The 20,256-nt window shown below is 34.2% G+C and overlaps 1 protein-coding gene across 3 annotated transcripts in view; it reads left to right on the plus strand.

The window, feature by feature from the left end:
* The first annotated feature begins 702 nt into the window (after window positions 1-702).
* LOC115420793 (receptor-type tyrosine-protein phosphatase beta-like) overlaps window positions 703-20,256 on the plus strand; it is a 77,543-nt gene continuing 57,989 nt past the window's right edge. For 2 of the 3 annotated variants that reach the window (XM_030136321.1, XM_030136323.1), the window contains exons 1-3: window positions 704-859; window positions 6,368-6,769; window positions 13,084-14,363. In XM_030136321.1, the coding sequence (XP_029992181.1) occupies window positions 787-859; window positions 6,368-6,769; window positions 13,084-14,363 (1,755 nt within the window). In that variant the 5' untranslated portion in view covers window positions 704-786. Of the gene's footprint in view, window positions 860-6,367; window positions 6,770-13,083; window positions 14,364-20,256 lie in introns of all 3 variants that reach the window. The other variant, XR_003935599.1, reaches the window with a different exon arrangement.

The following is a 20,256-nucleotide window of genomic DNA, read 5'->3' on the forward strand; positions in this document are numbered from 1 at the left end:
GGCCTGTGGCGATAGAATGACTCACTACTCCCTCTAGTGGTCACATCCCCATCCTACTGACGTGAATAGATTCTGTGCATATCTACAATCCAGTACCTGCTCATTAGTGCCTTCGGAATAACTGTTTATTCTCATCCTCTAATGATAATTTTAGGAAATTTTTCAAAAAGTAGAAAAACTACATATTGTCCCTTTAATAAATTGAGGGAATTATGAATTTGTATCAAACTATTCTGTATGGTCAGAGATCAGATTTAAGTACTGGAATTCATTTTTATAAAACATACATCTCATAAACCAGGGAGAGGAGTGTGAATGAACTGAAAGAGAAAAGTACATACCTCTAAATGTGTTTATTTTGAGGGTTTGTGATCAGCTGAGGCTCATACTGGTTACCTCACCACCACACAACCTCTTTTACTTGAGAACTTTAAAAGAACATTTTATTGCAGGATGATACAAACATATAGAACCACATATTATTAACTAACAAAACATGTGACTTGTGACTGTTTCTATGTTATAATTAAGTTTCTTATTATTGAACATCTCTGGGACTCTCCTCTAGTTGTGTTTCGTGTCAGGTTTATCAGAACAACTTAACATCTGGGATGTACTTTGGTATTTCCGAGAGAGGAGCATTTCCACACCGGTGACCAGCTCCTTTACTATGAAACCTCTGAAACAATTGAATAGAAGGAAGCGCTGCTCGCTGACTTTTTCCTCCCCAGAAAGGCACACTTCCCTTCAACACTTCTATTCTGCTCATCTGAACCTGGTGGACGCATGAAGCTGCACCACAGAAACATGGACGCCCTGTTTTTGGTTTTAATTCTATTTCTGAGATTCAGCTCTGCTTGTGAGTATTGCTGTGGTCTTTTGTGTTTCTGTTTGTGATCAGGATCAGGGTAACTTTAAGACTTTGAGGAGATAGTGGCTGCGGAAACTGAAGTTCATCCTTATCTTTGTACAAAAGAGGGTCGATCTAATGAGCAGTGTGTGAACAGGACACGAACGGACCAGCAGACTACAAAACTATAACCTATGTCGAGTTTTTACCGTTCATTTCTGAAATTTTGATGGTTTTGTTATAGTTTACAGTCTTTATTTAGATGAATGGGTTGTGTTAATGAAGGTTTTCTAATTATCTAACAACAGTCATAATCTTGGCTTACACATATTTGCTCACTGAGAAAGTTATGTTCAAGCAGCCACATTCATTTATTTTTAAAAAATAAAAACAGAACATTTTTAAAATGAAAGAAAACTGAAATGTAACAAATATCAAATACATGTATACAAACCATGCATTTTCTGTAACATTTATAAGCTGGGACCACACTTCTACTTCTAAAGTTTTTTTTACTTTCTATCTGTCTGTCTGTCTGTCTGTCTGTCTATCAATCTATTTTTGTTTTTGTTTACATTTAATTTCTTGATAGGAGCTTGATAATATTCTGAATCTGAGGTATTAGTATTACAGAATATATGATGCAAATAGTGATTATTTTCATTAATGATTCAACTATGATTCATTTTGATTGTTAAAAAAATAGTTTTATCGACCTCTCAGTGAGGGAATCAAATAAAAAGTCTGTCTAAAGCAAGAAAATATATGTTGTGGTTGCTTACGATTGATGGTGATGCAAAAATACAAATCCAATATATTTGATAATCAAATCAAGAATATTTCAGAAGCTGTGATATGCAGACATTTTTGCATTTTTTTGTCAAAAGAATACTTTTTCTTTCAATGAATAATTTTCACCTGGACTCTGACATAAAACTGGTCTGTTTCTGATTCATGCTGATATCGCACCTGTGACACAAACAGCACAACTTATTACAATCACACATCAGCCATTTCTACAGGTCACATAAAAACTTGGATGGATTTATTGTGTTTATTATATATGGACATGGGATTTGAAGCTGCAGCTTCTGTATAATGAAGCAAGAATATTATTGCAATTAAATATTCAGTTATATATTCAACCTTTATTAACCAATTATATTTAAATATTCAGCCTTCAGTTCTGGTTGAAAACCAAATATGGTCACATCATTTATGTTTCAGTATTAGATCACTGTTCAGGAGTCTGTCTGTTTGATTTAAAGATGGTATCAGATTTTTAAAAAATCTCAAAAAGAGGAACTTAGAACAGCTGCAAACATGCAAAATGAAAATTAAATTCAGTGTTACTTAAACAAACTGTGCTGAAACATGTTGCATTGATAGTTTGTCATGTAACTTGGAAATGAGAAACAACTCACACAATTTAACGTGTTAACACTGAGCTCAGGAGTTTGGAAATTATTATTGTTCGGTGTGATGGACATTTTTTTCCTGTCATTTATGTATTTCTTACAATTCTATTATTTACATTACAAACCTTATAGAACTAAATAAAATGCTTTTTTAGTAGCTGTATCCTGAGTCTGAACACTTTTAACTCTACTGAATGAAGTGTGAAGCTCATTGTTCATCTGTATTATTATCAACATCTGTATTATATTATCATCAGCTTCAATCAAAACCACACTGCTGCCTCTAAACCTTCATGTGATGCGTTAGGTGAGAGTTTACATTATTTAAACAGAAAAAAGCCACCAATTGAGGCTGTGGTTCTGGGGTAAAACTGCTGTTTTTGTCAAATGAATCTGGTGACGCTAAGTGATAAAACAACCGCAGTTTCCCGTCAGGCAAAGAAGATTATTGGATTTATTGACTCGTATGTTTAGTGGCTTTTAAAACTTTGCAGGATTAAACAGGAAGTGGTGTGTTTAACCAATTATACCCTAAAATGCACTTTCTCAGAAATGTGCAGGTTTCTTCTGTAAATACTACATAGACAGCACCAATGCACTGTCTTACACTCAGTCCTGTGTTTCAGTATACAACTCAAAAAACAGGCTCTAACCCTTTATAGGGCACTCAGAAATACTCTGAAATTCAGCATTTAAACTGAGGACATAACAAGGCTTTATTACTTTGGTGAAATTTTTCCAAAATTTTTGTTGTCATGTGGAAAATCAAGGTCAATGAAATTACCATATTTGGTTTGCTGCCCATATGCAGATTAAAAAAAAAAAAAAGAAAAAAATCCGAGATGTAAATATAAACAATACAAGAAAAATACATGTGACAAGGAAATTAACATGCATTTTAGACCATTAGAACATAGCTTTTAGAACATTAGACTAACATAAGTGCTGATCCAGACCCCTGTCCACATCCACATTATCCCTTTGAACATCATTCTTTACATTAGTACCATTACTGCATGGTACCGAACAAAGCAGGTCCACTCACTGTTCATGCAGAGGTGGACCTTACAGACCCTGTAGACCACATTGGACCTGAGATTGTTGACTCACTTTTCTAACTGTAAGTGTTCCTGTCACTGTCTGGTAATGTGTGCAAAAATTACCAAATATAGTCACTTACCTGTGCAGTCAGCACTGAAAGTCAACATAGTACTTATCTCATTAACATATTTTGTGCTGTTTTTCCAACATCATGTATGAGGAAGGAGCTTTAACCCTTTCATGCATGAATTATGAGAGCTTTAATGAAGATATTTTTATTACTCCTCAGGCATGAAAAAAAACAATGCGATTGAAATTTTGTTATGAGCCTATTTTTCATGGAGTTGCAAAAATGTCCACGCAGTTGGACACTTTGGGTTTAATTTATGAAGCGCAGAAACATGTATTTGCTGATATATTGTGTGAAAACTATGAAAAAAATACATTTTTAATGCTGCTAATCTGATGTTTTCTCACATTTTAACATACTTTAATACTAGTCATTACTCACTTGATGATGATGATGAAATTCTTTATTCAGTCCAAGGTTATGATAGTTTTGGATTTTTCATTATAGTTTAGTGATATTTAGTTTTGACTTTTTTTTTCTCTAATTCAGTTAGTTTTAATTCGTTTTTAGAGCAGGTTTGCTAGTTTTTATTAGTTTTCGTTATTTTATAAATGCTTAGTTTTAGTTTCATTTTAGTTTCTTTATATCTGTTATATCTCTTATCTTCTTCACCGTCGAATTCAAATAAATCCCAGACAGGACTCTCCCAACTTTCTCCCAACTTTAGTCTACATGTTTCCAGGTAGAGTGGGGATGAGAAGACGACTATACGACAAGTGACGAGAAGTGACAGACCGTTAAATATCATATGGTGCCACCAGCTAAAATTGCTTGAGGGAAATAAATCAATTTTATATCAGTCCGACATTGACAAAGACGAAAATGAAGGGAATTTTATCCATAATTTTTATATGTTTTAGTTAGTTTTGTAAACAAACAATACAGTTTCAGTTAGTTATCTTTTTTTTTCTTTTAATTATAGTTTTTATTTATTTCAGTTAACAAAAATGTTTTTACAATTCTAGTTTTCATCATTTTGTTAGTTTTCGTTAACAATAATAACCTTGATTCAGTCATCGTATAATACAACCAGTGCCAACACTATAAATATTACCAACGGGTTAGTGACTGAAAAGGCACAGGCAGAAGAAGAATGCTTATATTAATGCCTATCCTACATAACAAATTCAGCTACCCAGCATTCAATATAGGAAAAAGAAAAAAACAAAAAACGCATACAACCAAACAAACGATCAAAAACACAAAAAAGTGAAACTAAACCAGAAAAACAGAAAATATAACCAACCAATTAATGGTAATTAGAGTTGAAAATAAATTATTTACTTATTACTTATTAGATCTCAACAATTGTATCCTTCAAAAATTTCCCTATGTACCATTTTTTTAAATATCAAAAATGAGCTCCACATTCTTAAATCCATGCTGGCCTCATTCCATAGTTTAACTCCAACAACAGATATACATCTTCTTTTAGTCGCTTTTCTAGCTTTTTGTACAACTAATTTACAAACATCTCGCAAATCATATTTAGACTCATATGTTGAGAAGAGCCTTCGTATACAGACAGGGAGTAACTTTAATTTTCCTTTATACATTATTTGTATTATTTTATAGTAAACCAAATCATTAAATTTCATAATATGGGATTTCATAAATAGTTGATCAGTATATTCATAGTAACCAGCCTTATTAATAATACTTATAGCTCATTTTTGTAGGAGGACTATAGTATTTACAGTTGTTTTATACGTTGAGCCCCACACTCCCACACAATATGACATATAAGGAACTAGAAGTGAACAGTAAATTATATGTAGTGCCTTATGGTTGAGTATATTTCTGGACTTACACAAGATTGCCTTTGACTTTGCGATCTTTCCTTTTATATATCTAATATGTTGTTTCCATGTTAACTTCTGATCAATGACAACCCCTAAAAATTTGATATCAAAGACTCTTTCAATTTCAGCATCACATATCTAATCATATCATATCATGGAGATAATAATAGTAATATGTTATAACAGTCTAATAACAATAACAAGCACTTGATTTACACTCAAACATGTTACTGCAGATCAAGGTTATTATCGTTAACAAAAACTAACGAAATGACAAAAACTAGAATTGCAAAAACATATTCGTTAACTGAAATAAGTAAAAACTGTAATTAAAAGAAAAAAAACGATAACTAACTGAAACTGTATTTTGTGCTTATAAAACTAACTAAAACGTATAAAAATTATGGATAAAATTTCCTTCGTTTTCGTCTTTGTCAATGTCGGATTGATATGAAATCTACGAAATCGATTTATTTCCCTCAAGCAATTTTAGCTGCTGGCACCATATGACAGTTAACGGTCCGTCACTTCTCATCACTTGTCATTTAGAGACGTCTTCTCGTCCCCACTCTAACTGGAAAAATGGAGGCTAAAGTTGGGAGAAAACAGTAGAGTCCTGTCTGGGATTTATTTGAATACAACGGCGAAGATAAAAGATATTAAAAAAACTAAAAGTAAGCATTTAGAAAATAACAAAAACTAATACAAACTAGCAAACCTACTCTAAAAACGAATTAAAACTAACTGAATTAGAGAAAAAAGTCAAAACTAAATAAAACTAAAGTATAATGAAAATCCAAAACTATTATATAACCTTGCTGCAGATCAGGTTTATCAAAAACAGCAAAGTTACAGTAATGGTATGAATTGCAGTGTATGTGATGATGCATAAGCGTCCATTGTGTTGGCTGATATGGAACTAAAATATACAAGAGAACAGCTTAGAATAGTCAACCACTGTAGTGACCACTATGCATGAAAGGCTTTATTTGTGCATGAGATTTCATTTTTCTGTCATTCTTCATGTTGAAGTTCCATGTACTTAGTTGGAGTCAGAAATAAGAAAAGCCACCATGGATATCTTTGTTCAAACCTCTCTGATCATGTGAACTGTTTGTCTCTCCAGCGGGTTTCCTCATGATGCTGACACAGAAGAGGCTGTGTCTGTCAGCCCACAGTCACAGTGTCCTCCTGGGCCGGTGTGATGTCTCCAACCCCACGCAGCACTGGGCGTGGGCGGCTGGATCCAGGATAATCCACACCCAGACCTCGCTGTGCCTCTGGGCCGACCCAAACCCGAACCTGCCACGCCACGCCCGCCTCGCCAGCCTGACCGACTGCACCGCCGCACCGGCCTGGGACTGCTACGGCACAAAGGGAGCCTTCGGATTGGCTGCAACTTCAACTTATCTGAAGAAACAAGGACAACGGGTGGTGATGACAGAGAAAGCACAGTATTCAGACTGGACCAGATATGATGTTGATTCAGGTGGAAAAAACATGATGACATCCTTGTGCGCCAAAAGAGGTGAGTTCAACATGGGTTATTGGAGGATGATGATTTTTTTACGGCAGGGGTGTCAAACTCATTTTAGTTCAGGGTCCACATTTAGCTAAATTTGATCTGAAGTGGGCCGAACTAGTAAAATAATTACATAATAATATATAAATAATGTCAACTCCAAACTTTTCTCAGTTTTAGAGTGAAAAAAGTAAATTTACATTATGAGAAGGTTTATATCTACAAACTATCCTTTCAAAAGATGTGAATAACATGAACAAACTGAAAAAAATAAGAGTAATTTTAACTATATTCTGCCTCAGTTTATCATTTACGCATGTTCATTATAACTTACAGATCACAGTGGATCTACAAATACACAAAGCATTTAATAACAAACAGAAAATTGTTAAAATTGTACTTACTTCTCTTAAGACATTTCAGGTTGTTCATATTTTTGTTCAGGTTATTCACATTTTTTGCGAAATTATACTTTGTTTTAGTGTAACTACATGAAAATATTTACATTAACAAAGAGAAAAATTTGGAGTTGTCATTATTTATATGTTATTATGATCGTATTTTACTGGTCCTGCCCACTTGAGATTGAATTGGTCTAAATGTGGAACCTGCACTAAAAGGATTGTTCATATCTATGAAAAACAAGTGCAATTTTAACAATATTATGCCTCAGATTATTAGTTTATCATTTACACATGTGTGTTACAACTTACATTACAATTACAAATGCACAAAACATTTAATAAGAGGCAGAATATTGGTAAAATTGCATTTACTTATCTTAAGACATTTCAGGTTATTCACATTTTTTGTAAAATAACAGTTTTTTAATATAAATATTTTCATGTAATTTTACTTTTTTTACACTAAAACCAACAGAAAATTTGCTGTTTTCATTATTTATAGGTTTAATATGACAGTATTTTACTGATTCTGACCCACTTGAGATCTAATTGGTCTGTATGTGGAATCTGAATTAAAAGGATTTTGACATCCTCGACTGTTAATATCTTCAGTGTAATTTTTGCATTTCACAAATTCATCCTAAGGGCCGGACTGGACCCTTTGGCGGGCCACATTTGGCCCCCAGGCCGTATGTTTGACACCTGTGTTTTATGGAGAATTTAACATTTAAGAATATAACCTTTAAAGATTCACTCAAATACATCCCTAGACAGAGACAGAATATTCTTAAATATAAACAAATTGACTTGTATTAAGCAAAAAAGCAATGACCAATGGATTAAAACTACACTGGATGTATCTGTGATTTAAAAAAAAAATCAAAAATTGCACTTTTTAGTGTAACAAAAACATAGATTTATTATTCTTATTATGAATTACTTAAGTGGTGTCATCATTTTAAAAAGGAAATAAACTTGTTCATCTGCTGTAATGTTATACAAACATTTGTTTTACCTTATTATTGGTTAAATCTACTAAATGTTAACTAAAATATAATTGGGGCAAAATTAAATATGGGTCAAAACATGGTATTTGAAATCTCTGTGATGGAACATTTTAGAGACAATTTGACAGATTAGTGTTGCTAAATGACCCTCATTTTTACTTTTAAATTCATTTTTGCTTTAGTTGGACCATAAGGGATTATCCAGAACAAGGAGCTATTTTATATTGAAATAAATGTTGGAATGGCAATCAATTAAAGTTCGCTCTCTGACGGGACATTACTGTGTTTTGACCCATATACAAACAACATGTCCAGAAAATTTGGGACTGAAATGCAACACAAACAATTATCTTATTGTTAAATTATTTCAACCTTTATTTAACTGACAAAGGTACAAAGGAAATATTTTCAGTGTTTTTACCATGAAATTGAATTATATTTTGTAAATAAACCCATTTAAGGACCATCCAAGTGTACAGGAGTTTCCACAGAGGTTCAGGTGTTTCATCCACATAGAACCATCATTGTGGAAGCCTGGATATAGTTGTGGAAAAAATTATTAGACCATCAAAAGTCATCGAAAACAAAGGTTATGCAATCAAGTACTAACTCCTGTTTGTATCATGTGACTAAAACTGACAGAAAAGAAAACATGGAATGCCTAAAAGCACTGTTTTTGTCAGTACAATGCCATAGATATTGATGTAAGAACTGAAGTGATTTTGGTTATTATCAAGAAAACATGGAAAATGATTAGATATCAGCTCTGAAATTAAACTCTTATGAGCTATTTTTGTTGTTATCATTATATTTGTCCAAACAAATGTACCATCAGTTGTACCAGGCATTAAAGTGAACAAGAAATGGAAGAAAACAAGGGGTGGTCTAATAATTTTTTCTCCGACTGTACACTAATTTCTGAAGCTGGGTCCTACAATGAACACCTTTCAAAACACCACCTTTGCATTTCCGTGTTTACAACCCATAAACTTATTTTCTGAAACAATGAAGCTACAACCCCTCCAACAAATGCAACAACAGCAGACTTTTTTTTTTTCAAATTGTGTTTGTTTACGTTGCACGGGTTTTATGCACATGCTCCATGTCTTCTTCTCTATTTTTGGTGTATTTTTGTGGCCGCGTTTACAGGCTTGGCATATCTACTTCAGCTTTTTCTGTAATTTTGTACAGATGATAAACCTTTTTAAAACAGGAAAGATCTACATTGTTTACTTCTCCATCTGGACAAGGTGTTAGATTTTTTATCTGCAGTGCACTCAAAAAAATCCTGAGACACAGACTCCTTTGTAGAATATGCAAAATTATCATGTTCATTGCCAACAGGTGATAAAAATGGTTTAAATAATAACCTCTGAGAGCAAAAATGTTAAATTGCTTCATTGGTAATAGTTAAAATGACATCTCTTCCACCTCCACAAATCTGAAACATTTAGACACAAAATATTTTCTACTTAAAAGTCAGTTTTGATTGAATATGCAGTGATAACTTTAATGTCAACACCTATAAAGTTGTATACTTCATCCCCAACTAAAATGTTAGTGATTTCACAGACATCGTTGTTGGGTCCACTCATTAATATTTGATTTTAGGTGAAGACAGATGAACTTTTCAATGTTCGGAAACTGAACATGAAATCATTCAGAGTCTAAAACCATGAACGAACATAATTCTGGAAAAGAACATGAGAGAACATTTGTTTTGAGTGGAGACAGACTTTGAGGAAAACAAAGGCAACACAGGTGGATTCATTTCCTCTTGTTCATGTTCATGCTTACATAACTTCACAATAGATTTAGGATGTTGCTCTGTTTTATGACTGTCACAGATTCTTACTGTGGGTTTTCTGATAGTTTGTGGTATTTTTTCCATTAACAGATAATTTTCTTGATTGATTGCATTTCAACTTTGGTTATCTATTCCCCCCAAGTGCAGTTATGTGAAAAATCTTTCTTAGAACACAGGTAGCATACGGCAAGACTGTATATGCAGTGGCTCTGTTTTAGAGATTAGATTAGATTAGATTAGATTAGATTAGATTAGAATTAATTAGGTTAGGTTAGGCTATTTTAGATTAGATTAGATTAGATTAGATTAGATTAGATTAGATTAGAATTAATTAGGTTAGGTTAGGTTAGGTTAGGCTATTTTATTTTAGATTAGATTAGATTAGAATTAATTAGGTTAGGTTAGGTTAGGTTAGGCTATTTTATTTTAGATTAGATTAGATTAGAATTAATTAGGTTAGGTTAGGTTAGGTTAGGCTATTTTATATTAGATTAGATTAGATTAGATTAGAGACTTTACTGATCCCACAATGGGGAAATTCAATGGTCAAGGCAACAACAAAATAAAGTGCAAGAAAAAATGTACAGGCATTAAGGTTGTGCAAAAGACAAAGTTACATTGTTTGTCTTTTGCACAATCTTTATGCCTGCACAATTTTTCACATTTTTTCAATAATAATGAAAATAGTAATAAGTAATAAATCTCTAACGACTATGTACAACAGGGTGGAATAGCAAAATGTCAGAGACACCTGCAGTACAGGGTTACACTGTTGTGTTGTAAAGTCTGACAGCAGTTGAATAACCTACGACTGCACTTCTTCCTACACCATGGTTAGGGTTAGGGTTAGATACACTTTATTGATCCCCCAAAGGGGAAATTCAAATGTAACAGCAACACATGACAAGAGTCATCAAATATGATAGAAAGATATAGAAAAAATCCAAAGTATCTAAATATGACATAAATACTACTACTACTACTACTACTACTACTAATAATAATAATAATAATATAGTGCCAAACCAAACGTCACGATGAGGCTTGGTGAGGTTTCATTTCTTATCTGATTTAATGCTCAAATGTTCAGGTATGAACCTCAACATGACAAAAGCTGAGGACAACCTTGTCTATGTGCTTCAGTTTTGGGCGACTTTGTGTTAATTGAGCAGAGTGTGAATGATTCTGTCAGTCAGCCATTAGACAGAGGATGACACTCCTGATACTGACTTCCCTCACATTGTTGGTGGGGTGCTTTTAGCTCAGTCGGTCAGGCAGGAAAGACGTCAGCAGTGTTCTTCCTGTCGGGGTCGGTCACAATGAGGGGACGCAGCACAACCAGAGGAATGTCTTTGAGATGTGACATAAAAATGAGCTCCACTGTCGTAGAATGAAGAAATACTAATCTAAACATTTGTTATTTAGTAGATCCACCTAAGATCTTCAATTAATGTAATGTCACGAATTGCTTTTAATTCACTTATTAAATGCAACTCAATTTTCAACCCATAAAACCTCTAGTTCCAGCTCATTTTAAGAGTCTTAAAGGGGTTACGTGTAGTACTTATATGGTAACTGGGACAGACTCCAGTACCCCTGACCTTCCTGAGGATTAAGGGTTCAGAAAATGAATGACTGAATTAAGTTAATTCTGCCATTATCTCAGTATAATATGTTTTTCTCATGGTAACAGGTTAATTTTCTTGTTTTCTATGTGACTGGAAAAACTGACACTGAGTGTAAATAGTACCTTAAAAGATAAAAATCACTTCCAGACTTATTTATTTAGACTTCCATACAGATGTTCAATTCAAAAATTATTTTACTGAGCGATAATTAATTCCAGATATATATTTGGCAGTTTTTGGGATGAAAGCTGGGAATGTTATCAGCCGATGAATCAGATATAATTTTTTTTCCTGCTCTAAACTGTTGTTTTTGCATCACTTTTTAACCCTTTCATTTCTGTTGTACAGTTACTCAAATTTCAATTAAAACCACAATATTTGCAATAATTAGTCCAAAGTAATAGTGTTAATTGTAGTGTTTAATACTGCAAATTCCTTAATTACTATTCGGATTACCTGAGAATTAATGCCTCTGTTATTTTAATACATTATAAAGTCATTAAAGTGGCTGCTGATGAGACAAATTAGTCATAACTAATGAACATGTCTATGCAAAATATGATATTTACCATTAAACTACATTCAAACATTGATATACGGTTGTTTAATTCACTCAAACTAAGAACTGAATCCAATATGTCCAAATGTCTCAATCATTCATGCGTGAAAGGGTTAAAAAAAAATCCACCACCAGTTAAACTGTTGTATACTTCCTCTAAACCAGGGGTGTCAAACTCATTTTAGTTCAGGGGCCAAATTCAGCCCAATGACCTCAAATGGGCCGGACCAGTAAAATAATAACAGTGAAAAAAGTCAAATTAAATTATGATAATGTTTACATCCACAAAAATCTGAATAATGTGAACAACTGGAAACGTCTTAAGAAGAACAAGTGCAATTTTAACAATATTATGCCTCAGATTATTAGTTTATCATTTACACATGTGCGTTACAATTTACATTACAATTAAAAATGCACAAAACATTTAATAACAGGCAGAACATTGGTAAAATTGTATTTACTTATCTTAAGACATTTCAGGTTATTCACTTTTTTTTGTAAAATAACAGCTTTTTAATATAAATATTTTCATGTAATTTTACTTTTTTTTTTTACACTAAAACTAAGAGAAAATTTGCTGTTTTCATTATTTATAGGTTTAATATGATAGTATTTTACTGATTCTGACCCACTTGAGATCTAATTGGTCTGTATGTGGAATCTGAATTAAAATGATTTTGACATCCTCGATTGTTAATATCTTCAGTGTAATTTTTGTATTTCACAAATCCATCCTACGGGCCAGATTAGATCCTTTGGTGGGCCGGATTTGGCCCCCGGGCTGCATGTTTGACACCTGTGCTCTACAGTGATTCATCGTCTGGTAATACACAAACCTCCACTTCTGGGTGAGTAAGTTTTACCCAGATTTTTCCACCAACTAACAGATGTGTTTTTCTCTTTTTTTTCCAGATACAACTCCTGTTTCTACCATATTTTATTCATCCACACACAAACCTGTCGGACACACCAGTACAGACAAAATAAATAAAAGTCCTACTATATCTGTAGATAATGAGCGAATACCAACCACAGTAAAAACCCACAGGACTACGAGACAAGTAACAACCTTGAAAGTCCACGATACGATTCCTAACGACGCCTCAACGCGTGAAAATGACTTCAACAAACCTCGAACCAGGAGGTCGACAGACTTTAATAATGACCACACATCAGTCACAGACACGTCGGCTTTAAACAGCAGCCATGTTGTCTCGTTGAGTCCGGCCGCGTTCACATCTCAAGCATTCTCAGATGTTTTGGAAAATGCGTCAGCGAGAAGTGTCCCCGAGTTTGAGGCCAAGACAGTTTCAGGACATGAAGTACTTTCCAGCTCCACCTCCAACTTGCTTGGAAGTAAACCAGTTTTGACTGAAATCACAGCTGCGACTCTGGTTTCCTCTACAATTTCCTCAGTGCGGAACAGCAGCGACGAGTCAGATTTCACAGTGATCTCTGAGGTCACATCTGTGTCTTCTGAAACCGACGGCGCTTCCACTGTTGGTTTTGACGTGTCCGATACAGAATCAAACACAGACACAACAAATATGACACATCCAACTCCCAACATGAGCGTACAAACTGGACAAACTGGTGTCAACTCTGCATCTGGGAAGACTCCTCATTATGTGGCCTCGACAGCAGAAGCAACATCTGATTCAGTGACGGACACCGATGCATCGTCGACTCCTCAAGACCAGTCTACGATGTCGAAAACTTCAGCTCTGCCGACGTTTTTTCCAAAAATCTCAGACGCCAACACAAGTCAAACCTCACCCTCATCAACAGTCAGGACGTCTACAGGAAGGACGGCTACCATGACACAAAAACACACACCTGAAATCACAGACAAACCCACATTCATCCCCACAACCACGATAACCTCCACTACAAGCCCTCCAGCTACAACTGCACCTGTTACACCCACAGCAGCTGCGAGCACGCCTGCAGAACCTACAACAGCAGTAACCACACAGACCATAACCACTCCGACTCTAACCACGACTGCACTAGACACCACCGAAATGACGACAACCACAGCTGTCACCACTGCAGCCTGGACGACTACAACAACAACAACACCACCACCCACAACTACAACTACAACCACACCTCCTCTTCCACCAACGACTACAACACTTCAAACAACAACACAGGAAATAACCACCACCACCACCACTACCACCACCACTGTGAGTAACAAACATTTTCTTCAAATTTTACCTGAATGTTCAGAAAATGGGCAAAAAATGTGAACGTATGTGCATTTCCATCCACTCCTTTAACTATTAACAGTTGGTTCTTTATTATGGCAAGGCAAGGCAAGGGAGATTTATTTGTATAGCACAATTTATACACAGGGCAATTCACAGAGCTTTACAAAAATGGAAAAGAGACAAATTAAAAACACACAATTACAATTAAAACATAATCAATAAAACATAAATAATAATCAATTAAAACAAAGTAAAAGAGCAGAGTGCAGATAGAACCCTTTCAGTTGTTCTATGCACAGTTGAACAGAGCTGTTTTCAGCCTGGACTTAAACATTGTCACAGTACAGGTTTGTCTCACATCATCAGGAAGACTGTTCCACAGTTTAGCTGCATAGAACTGAAACACAGCTTCACCTGTTTAGTCCTGACTCTGGACACCAGCTAAAGACCAGTCCCTGAGGTTCTCAGGGTCCGAGATGGTTCATATGGCACCAACATGTCACAGATGTACTTTGGTGTTAGACCATGGACAGACTTATAGACCAGCAGAGCTGTTTTAAAGTCTATTCTCTGAGTGACAGGAAGCCAGTGCACAGATCTGAGCACAGGACTAATATGGTTGTAGTTCCTGGTTCTAGTCAGGACTCGAGCAGCAGCGTTCTGGATGGACTGCAGCTGTCTTACAGCTCATTTAGAGAGTCCAGTGAGAAGGCCGTTACAGTAGTCTAACCTGCTAGAGATAAACGCGTGGGCAAGTCTCTCTAAGTCTGGTTTAGACAGTAAACCTTTGATTCTGGCAATGTTTTCGGTTTCACCCTTTAGCCCCTAATGTGTCTGTGCTGAGCATTCTGTATGTATGATTTATTTTAAATATTCAGAAATATTCAACTGCTTGCTCAAAAGGAAATATTTGAAAAAGTCCTCAGAGAATAGACCTTGTTCTTTCCATAGACATCTGAGCATGCTCAGTACACCACCCGCCACCTGTGGAATGGGGGTAAAACAGAAAGCAGTGAGTCAGACTCGCTCTGAAATGAGACGGTTTGGGCTACTTTTTTTTTTTTTTTTTACACCGTTTTCCTTGTCACTTTTTATTTTTAATGTAGTTTGCAGTGTTGTCATGATTTTTCTTTCTTTCTTTCTTTCTTTCTTTCTTTCTTTCTTTCTTTCTTTCTTTCTTTCTTTTTTACTGTGTTTTTACCCAGTTTTAACTGTGTAACCGCTTTTTGGAGTTCAACCAGGTGCCAAAAAGCAGCTGGACTGATTTAGAAAAAAAAAGCTCCAAAACATAAACTACTGGGCCAACATTCAAAGACTTGTTATTATTCAGTGTTCCAGTTCACAGTTCATGTTCAACCTCCTAAATCTCTTACTGATGTACATTGGGAGTGCCTTATTTAGTAAAAACCTGTAAAACTTCATTTCCCCCCTGACTTTTTCTGTTATTCCACCCTGTTCTGACCCTAAAACCCACAGTAAAGCAAATCCACCGAAGAAAGGAACACAAACACAAACTCACAGCAGCTTTTATGACACTGAAACAGACACAAATTCACAGCAGCACGTTTACCTGGAATAATGTGTCGGGGGTTAAAGGGTTAATATTTCCCCATACAATGCCACACCCACTGAGCTATAGGAGGAGGAAATAAATGTGAAGGATACTTCCAAACTGAACCGCTGATGCTCGTCTCATGTAGATGTTTGGTACTTTATCACTTGTTGTACTATTGCTACAATTTGTCGAAGCCTTTGTCTAACATTTGTTCCTGCAGACCTTCATACATGGTGGCATATTTGCTACCGTTAACATGGCTTTTCTATTTATTTTTGCTAGAAATCAGTGCAGTTTTTTTTGTTCAATAACAACATAATTATTTACTGAATCTGTTTCAATTGCTCTTTTTTGCACCTTTTCTTCACCGTTTACTGATCAGGTGAAACTGAAATTAGAATAATAACAGCTGGATGGAAATGCACTTATTGTCACTTTAGCTATGTGACAATAAATCTATTAATTAATACTTTAAGAGCTATTTTTGTGCTGACTTTCAAATAAATTTTACTTATTGTTTTATCTCTTGCATTTTTCAGAGAAAATCCTTATTTATTTCCCTCACTTAACTCATAAAGACCCAGTGCAACTTTTCCTGTACTTCCCAAATGTTTTTTCCTCTATATTTAAGATTTTTTCATTGATAAGTCTCCATTTATTATGCAATTATCCTCTGTATTTTGCTTTTCCAGTATAAATCAGGTATTTTCCAATATTTAATTTACTGATCATGTAGATGTTCATAAAAGCTCAGATTAAAGTTGAGTGTTTTTATATCAGAAACAGAGAAAACTGACAAAAAAGTGACTTTTTCAGAAAAATATCTCATTAACTGAACATTAAACAAGCCACTGTCATTGATCCAACTCCATGGGTTTTACTGGTGAATCAATGTTGTAGAAGATGACAGTGTTTCCACGTTCACTACAGAGCCTCTGAACGTCCAAATGGGTCATATCTGATGACCATGAAAAGATGACAAACTGCATTTTACACAAATTATTTACATGCATTGATAGGATTAATGGATCAACAGGTATTAAACAGTTTAGATAAGTTGATGGTTTTGGTCGTTAGTGAATGTTTGGGTCTTTAAGGGTTAACTTACTGATTACTTTACTTTACTTTGCTTTTTTTTTTTCTTTTTTGCTAGAGTAAGAGTATTATCATTCTTTGATAAGTGATGATAGCTGTCTTTAGGTGAACAGAATCAGGACAGAACCACCTAGACTCATTTCCAGGAAAAACCATGGTTTGGTTTAAGCACAAAACAAGTTGGAAAAAGATAATGGTGGACGACTGCTTGCAGCTTAATTTAACTCACTCTGAGTCAGCAGTGGATCAACTCAGTTAAAACTTTCAAGTGAACTTCACAGATAAAATACTGCCGTTTTTAATTTCTCATGAGTAAAAAATTAAACTGTGATAGCAATTTAACCTTACTCTTTGATCTTTATTTGTGTTTATCTGCTTGATTGGAATTTTCTTTTGTGCAAACCTCTTTATAGACATGAAATTATTTTTGCTAAAATATTTCAAAATATGCGTGTCTAATAGATGATCAAACGTATTCAGGTAGTTATTTTTCTCTTTGGAAGGTTTGGCTGATTAACTATCTTGCTGTATTACTGTCTATCTCAGTTCGACCCACTGACTTGTAGATTCACTCTGATTTTAGGGCTTCAGTAAATAACAAAAATAGCAGAACAGGAACCAAGCTTCAAAGAGCATGGTCAGACATCCGGGTTAATTTTAGGGTGATATGCAAGACTGATCACACAGTTAAGACCTAGCCTTAAAACAAAAACACATCTTTAAAGCTACTTTTGTTTTGAAATTAAGTTTATTACTATCGTTATTTATCACGGCCAATATAATTAGGTTTTTTGATAGTTAAAAAAAAAAAAAAATCTTTAATGTCAAAGTGAAAACAGATTAATACAAAATAATGTCCCTTAATTAAAAAAATATATCATGTTAAATAAGTGAGCACCTTTGGCTACAATCACAGCAAGTCCAGCCACAGATTCTCTATTAGATTGAGATTTAGGCTTTAACTTGACCACATCTGAATGAGACAGAAAAGTTTAGTTTAATTACATTTATTGGTGAGTAACTGAAGAACGTTATCACATTAAACTGGAGTTCAGATTTAACCTTCAAATACCTAAACAGTTGCCAGTAACCAAACGCATCAATGACCTAAAATGATCAATAACTTTTGAACCATTAATCCTATCTCAATACATTTAATTCACATTAAATTCAGGTAAAATTAATGTTTTAGCCTTTCACATGTTCAGAGGCTCTCTAGTGAACATGGAAACACTGTCATCTTCTGCAACATTGATTCACCAATACAAATTTTAAAAAACACATAGTTTGATACGCAAGTGGCTGTAGACAATTGTTTTAATATTTAGTTAATGATGTATTTTATGTAAAAAGTCACTTTTTACTTAAGTTTGCTGTTTTGATATAATATTCTTTGAATTTACTCTGAGCTTTTACAAACATCTATCACTGTAAGACCAGATAAGTTGAGTTTACTTAAAAAATTTGAGGAAACTGGTTGCCTTAAAAAATTTAAGTAATGAGTAATGAAAACTTGCCCAATACTCACAATGCAATGTGAAGATAGAAAGGTGTGGTCATGACTAAAACTTAGTGATTTAATTCCATTCAACTTAAACTTTTTTGTACTTTCGACTATGTCTACAAATTAGTTAACATTTTATAGTAATGCAATAAAAATCAAATCATTTAAGTACAATGTAATTAAAGCATTTTAGTAAATACAAAGTCTGGGCTTACAGTGTACATGGTCGGTACATTAAATATGGAAAAATACCTGATTATGACAAAATAAATAAGATAATATTCGAATAAATACTGATAAAACACTAAGAAAATGTTAAATTAAAGAAGAAAAAACTATTTGTACACTGTAAGCCCGGACTTTGTATTTACTAAAATGCTTTAATTACAATGTACTTAAATGATTTAAGTTTATTACATTACTATAAAATGTTAAGTATATTCTACTAATTTGTAGACATAGTCGAAAGTACGAAAAAGTTTAAACTGAATGGATTTAAATCACTAAGTTTTAGTCATGACCACACCTTTCTATCTTCACATTGTATTGTGGGTATTGGGCATGTTGTTGAAAATGTGTTATTTTTCTATGCAGGGGTTCAGCAGGGTTGTGGTGTTAGTGTTAATTTTGACTTAATATGTGTATGGCAATGTTTACTGGCCTTTTTGTGTTTGTTTTTGTATTTTTGTAGAGCTGCACCATGAGTGAGAGCCATAGGCTGAACAATGGATTTACTGTTCATCCTTAGTTGAATTGAAGGGTTATTTTCAGTTTCCTTGTACTGAACATGTGTACTCTAACTTGAATGACTTTAACTTTGATACAAGTATATATTACTGGCAGGATCAACCAAGTAACTCCATCACGTCACAGGAAAGAATTAAAATCTCCCCACTATCTTCTAGAGCAACATAAATCTATATGCCTTGCCAACTTAAAAGCACTTCCTGTGCTGGCAAATTGCATTGAGCTGACTTCCTGCTAAACTTCCATTCACGCTACAATATGTTAAGTTTATAATTATACAAAGCAATTTATATTGCTAAAGATTTTAATGTAAATCAACTTGGAATTGAGTCCAATGAACTGATGATATTAAGTTAATGATTATACAAAGCAATTTACATTGCAACAAATTCTAAGTTAAATGAACTTGGCATTTAGTGTGTTGTACTTAAAAGAGCAATTCCATTCAAATCAAGCATTTAATACACTCAAGTTTTCATTACTCATTACTTTAATTTTTTAAGGCAACGGGCTACCTCAGATTTTTTAAGTAAACTCAACTTCTCCGGTCTTACAGTGTAAGTGGTTTTCAAGGGTTGACATAATGTCATGGTGGTACAAGTGTTTTATTTTGCACAGCTATTCAGTTTATATTTAGTTTTATACTTATAGTCATATATTTTTTTTAATTCTTTACTTTATTGAAATTCTTTGCATATGGATATTTTATAGGTTATTTCTGATCTTAACTGGAGCAAGTGTAACAAACCCAATCTCCAGCAGGAATCATAAACATTCTGATTGTGATGGTGGAAGTGTAATATTTATAATCCTTCAGGAAAATATTCAGATTGATCTTCCTCCAGAATGCAAAGCATAATGTAAACCTGTTTGGAGTGTGATATTTAACTGTGTTTTGAAAGGTTTTGGAGTTAAAGTTGTGCCGTTGGATGATCTTCATGCATGAAATGTTTCAACCCTTTCTATTC

This window comes from Sphaeramia orbicularis, chromosome 6 (assembly GCF_902148855.1).
Source record: "Sphaeramia orbicularis chromosome 6, fSphaOr1.1, whole genome shotgun sequence".
NCBI lineage: Eukaryota > Metazoa > Chordata > Actinopteri > Kurtiformes > Apogonidae > Sphaeramia > Sphaeramia orbicularis.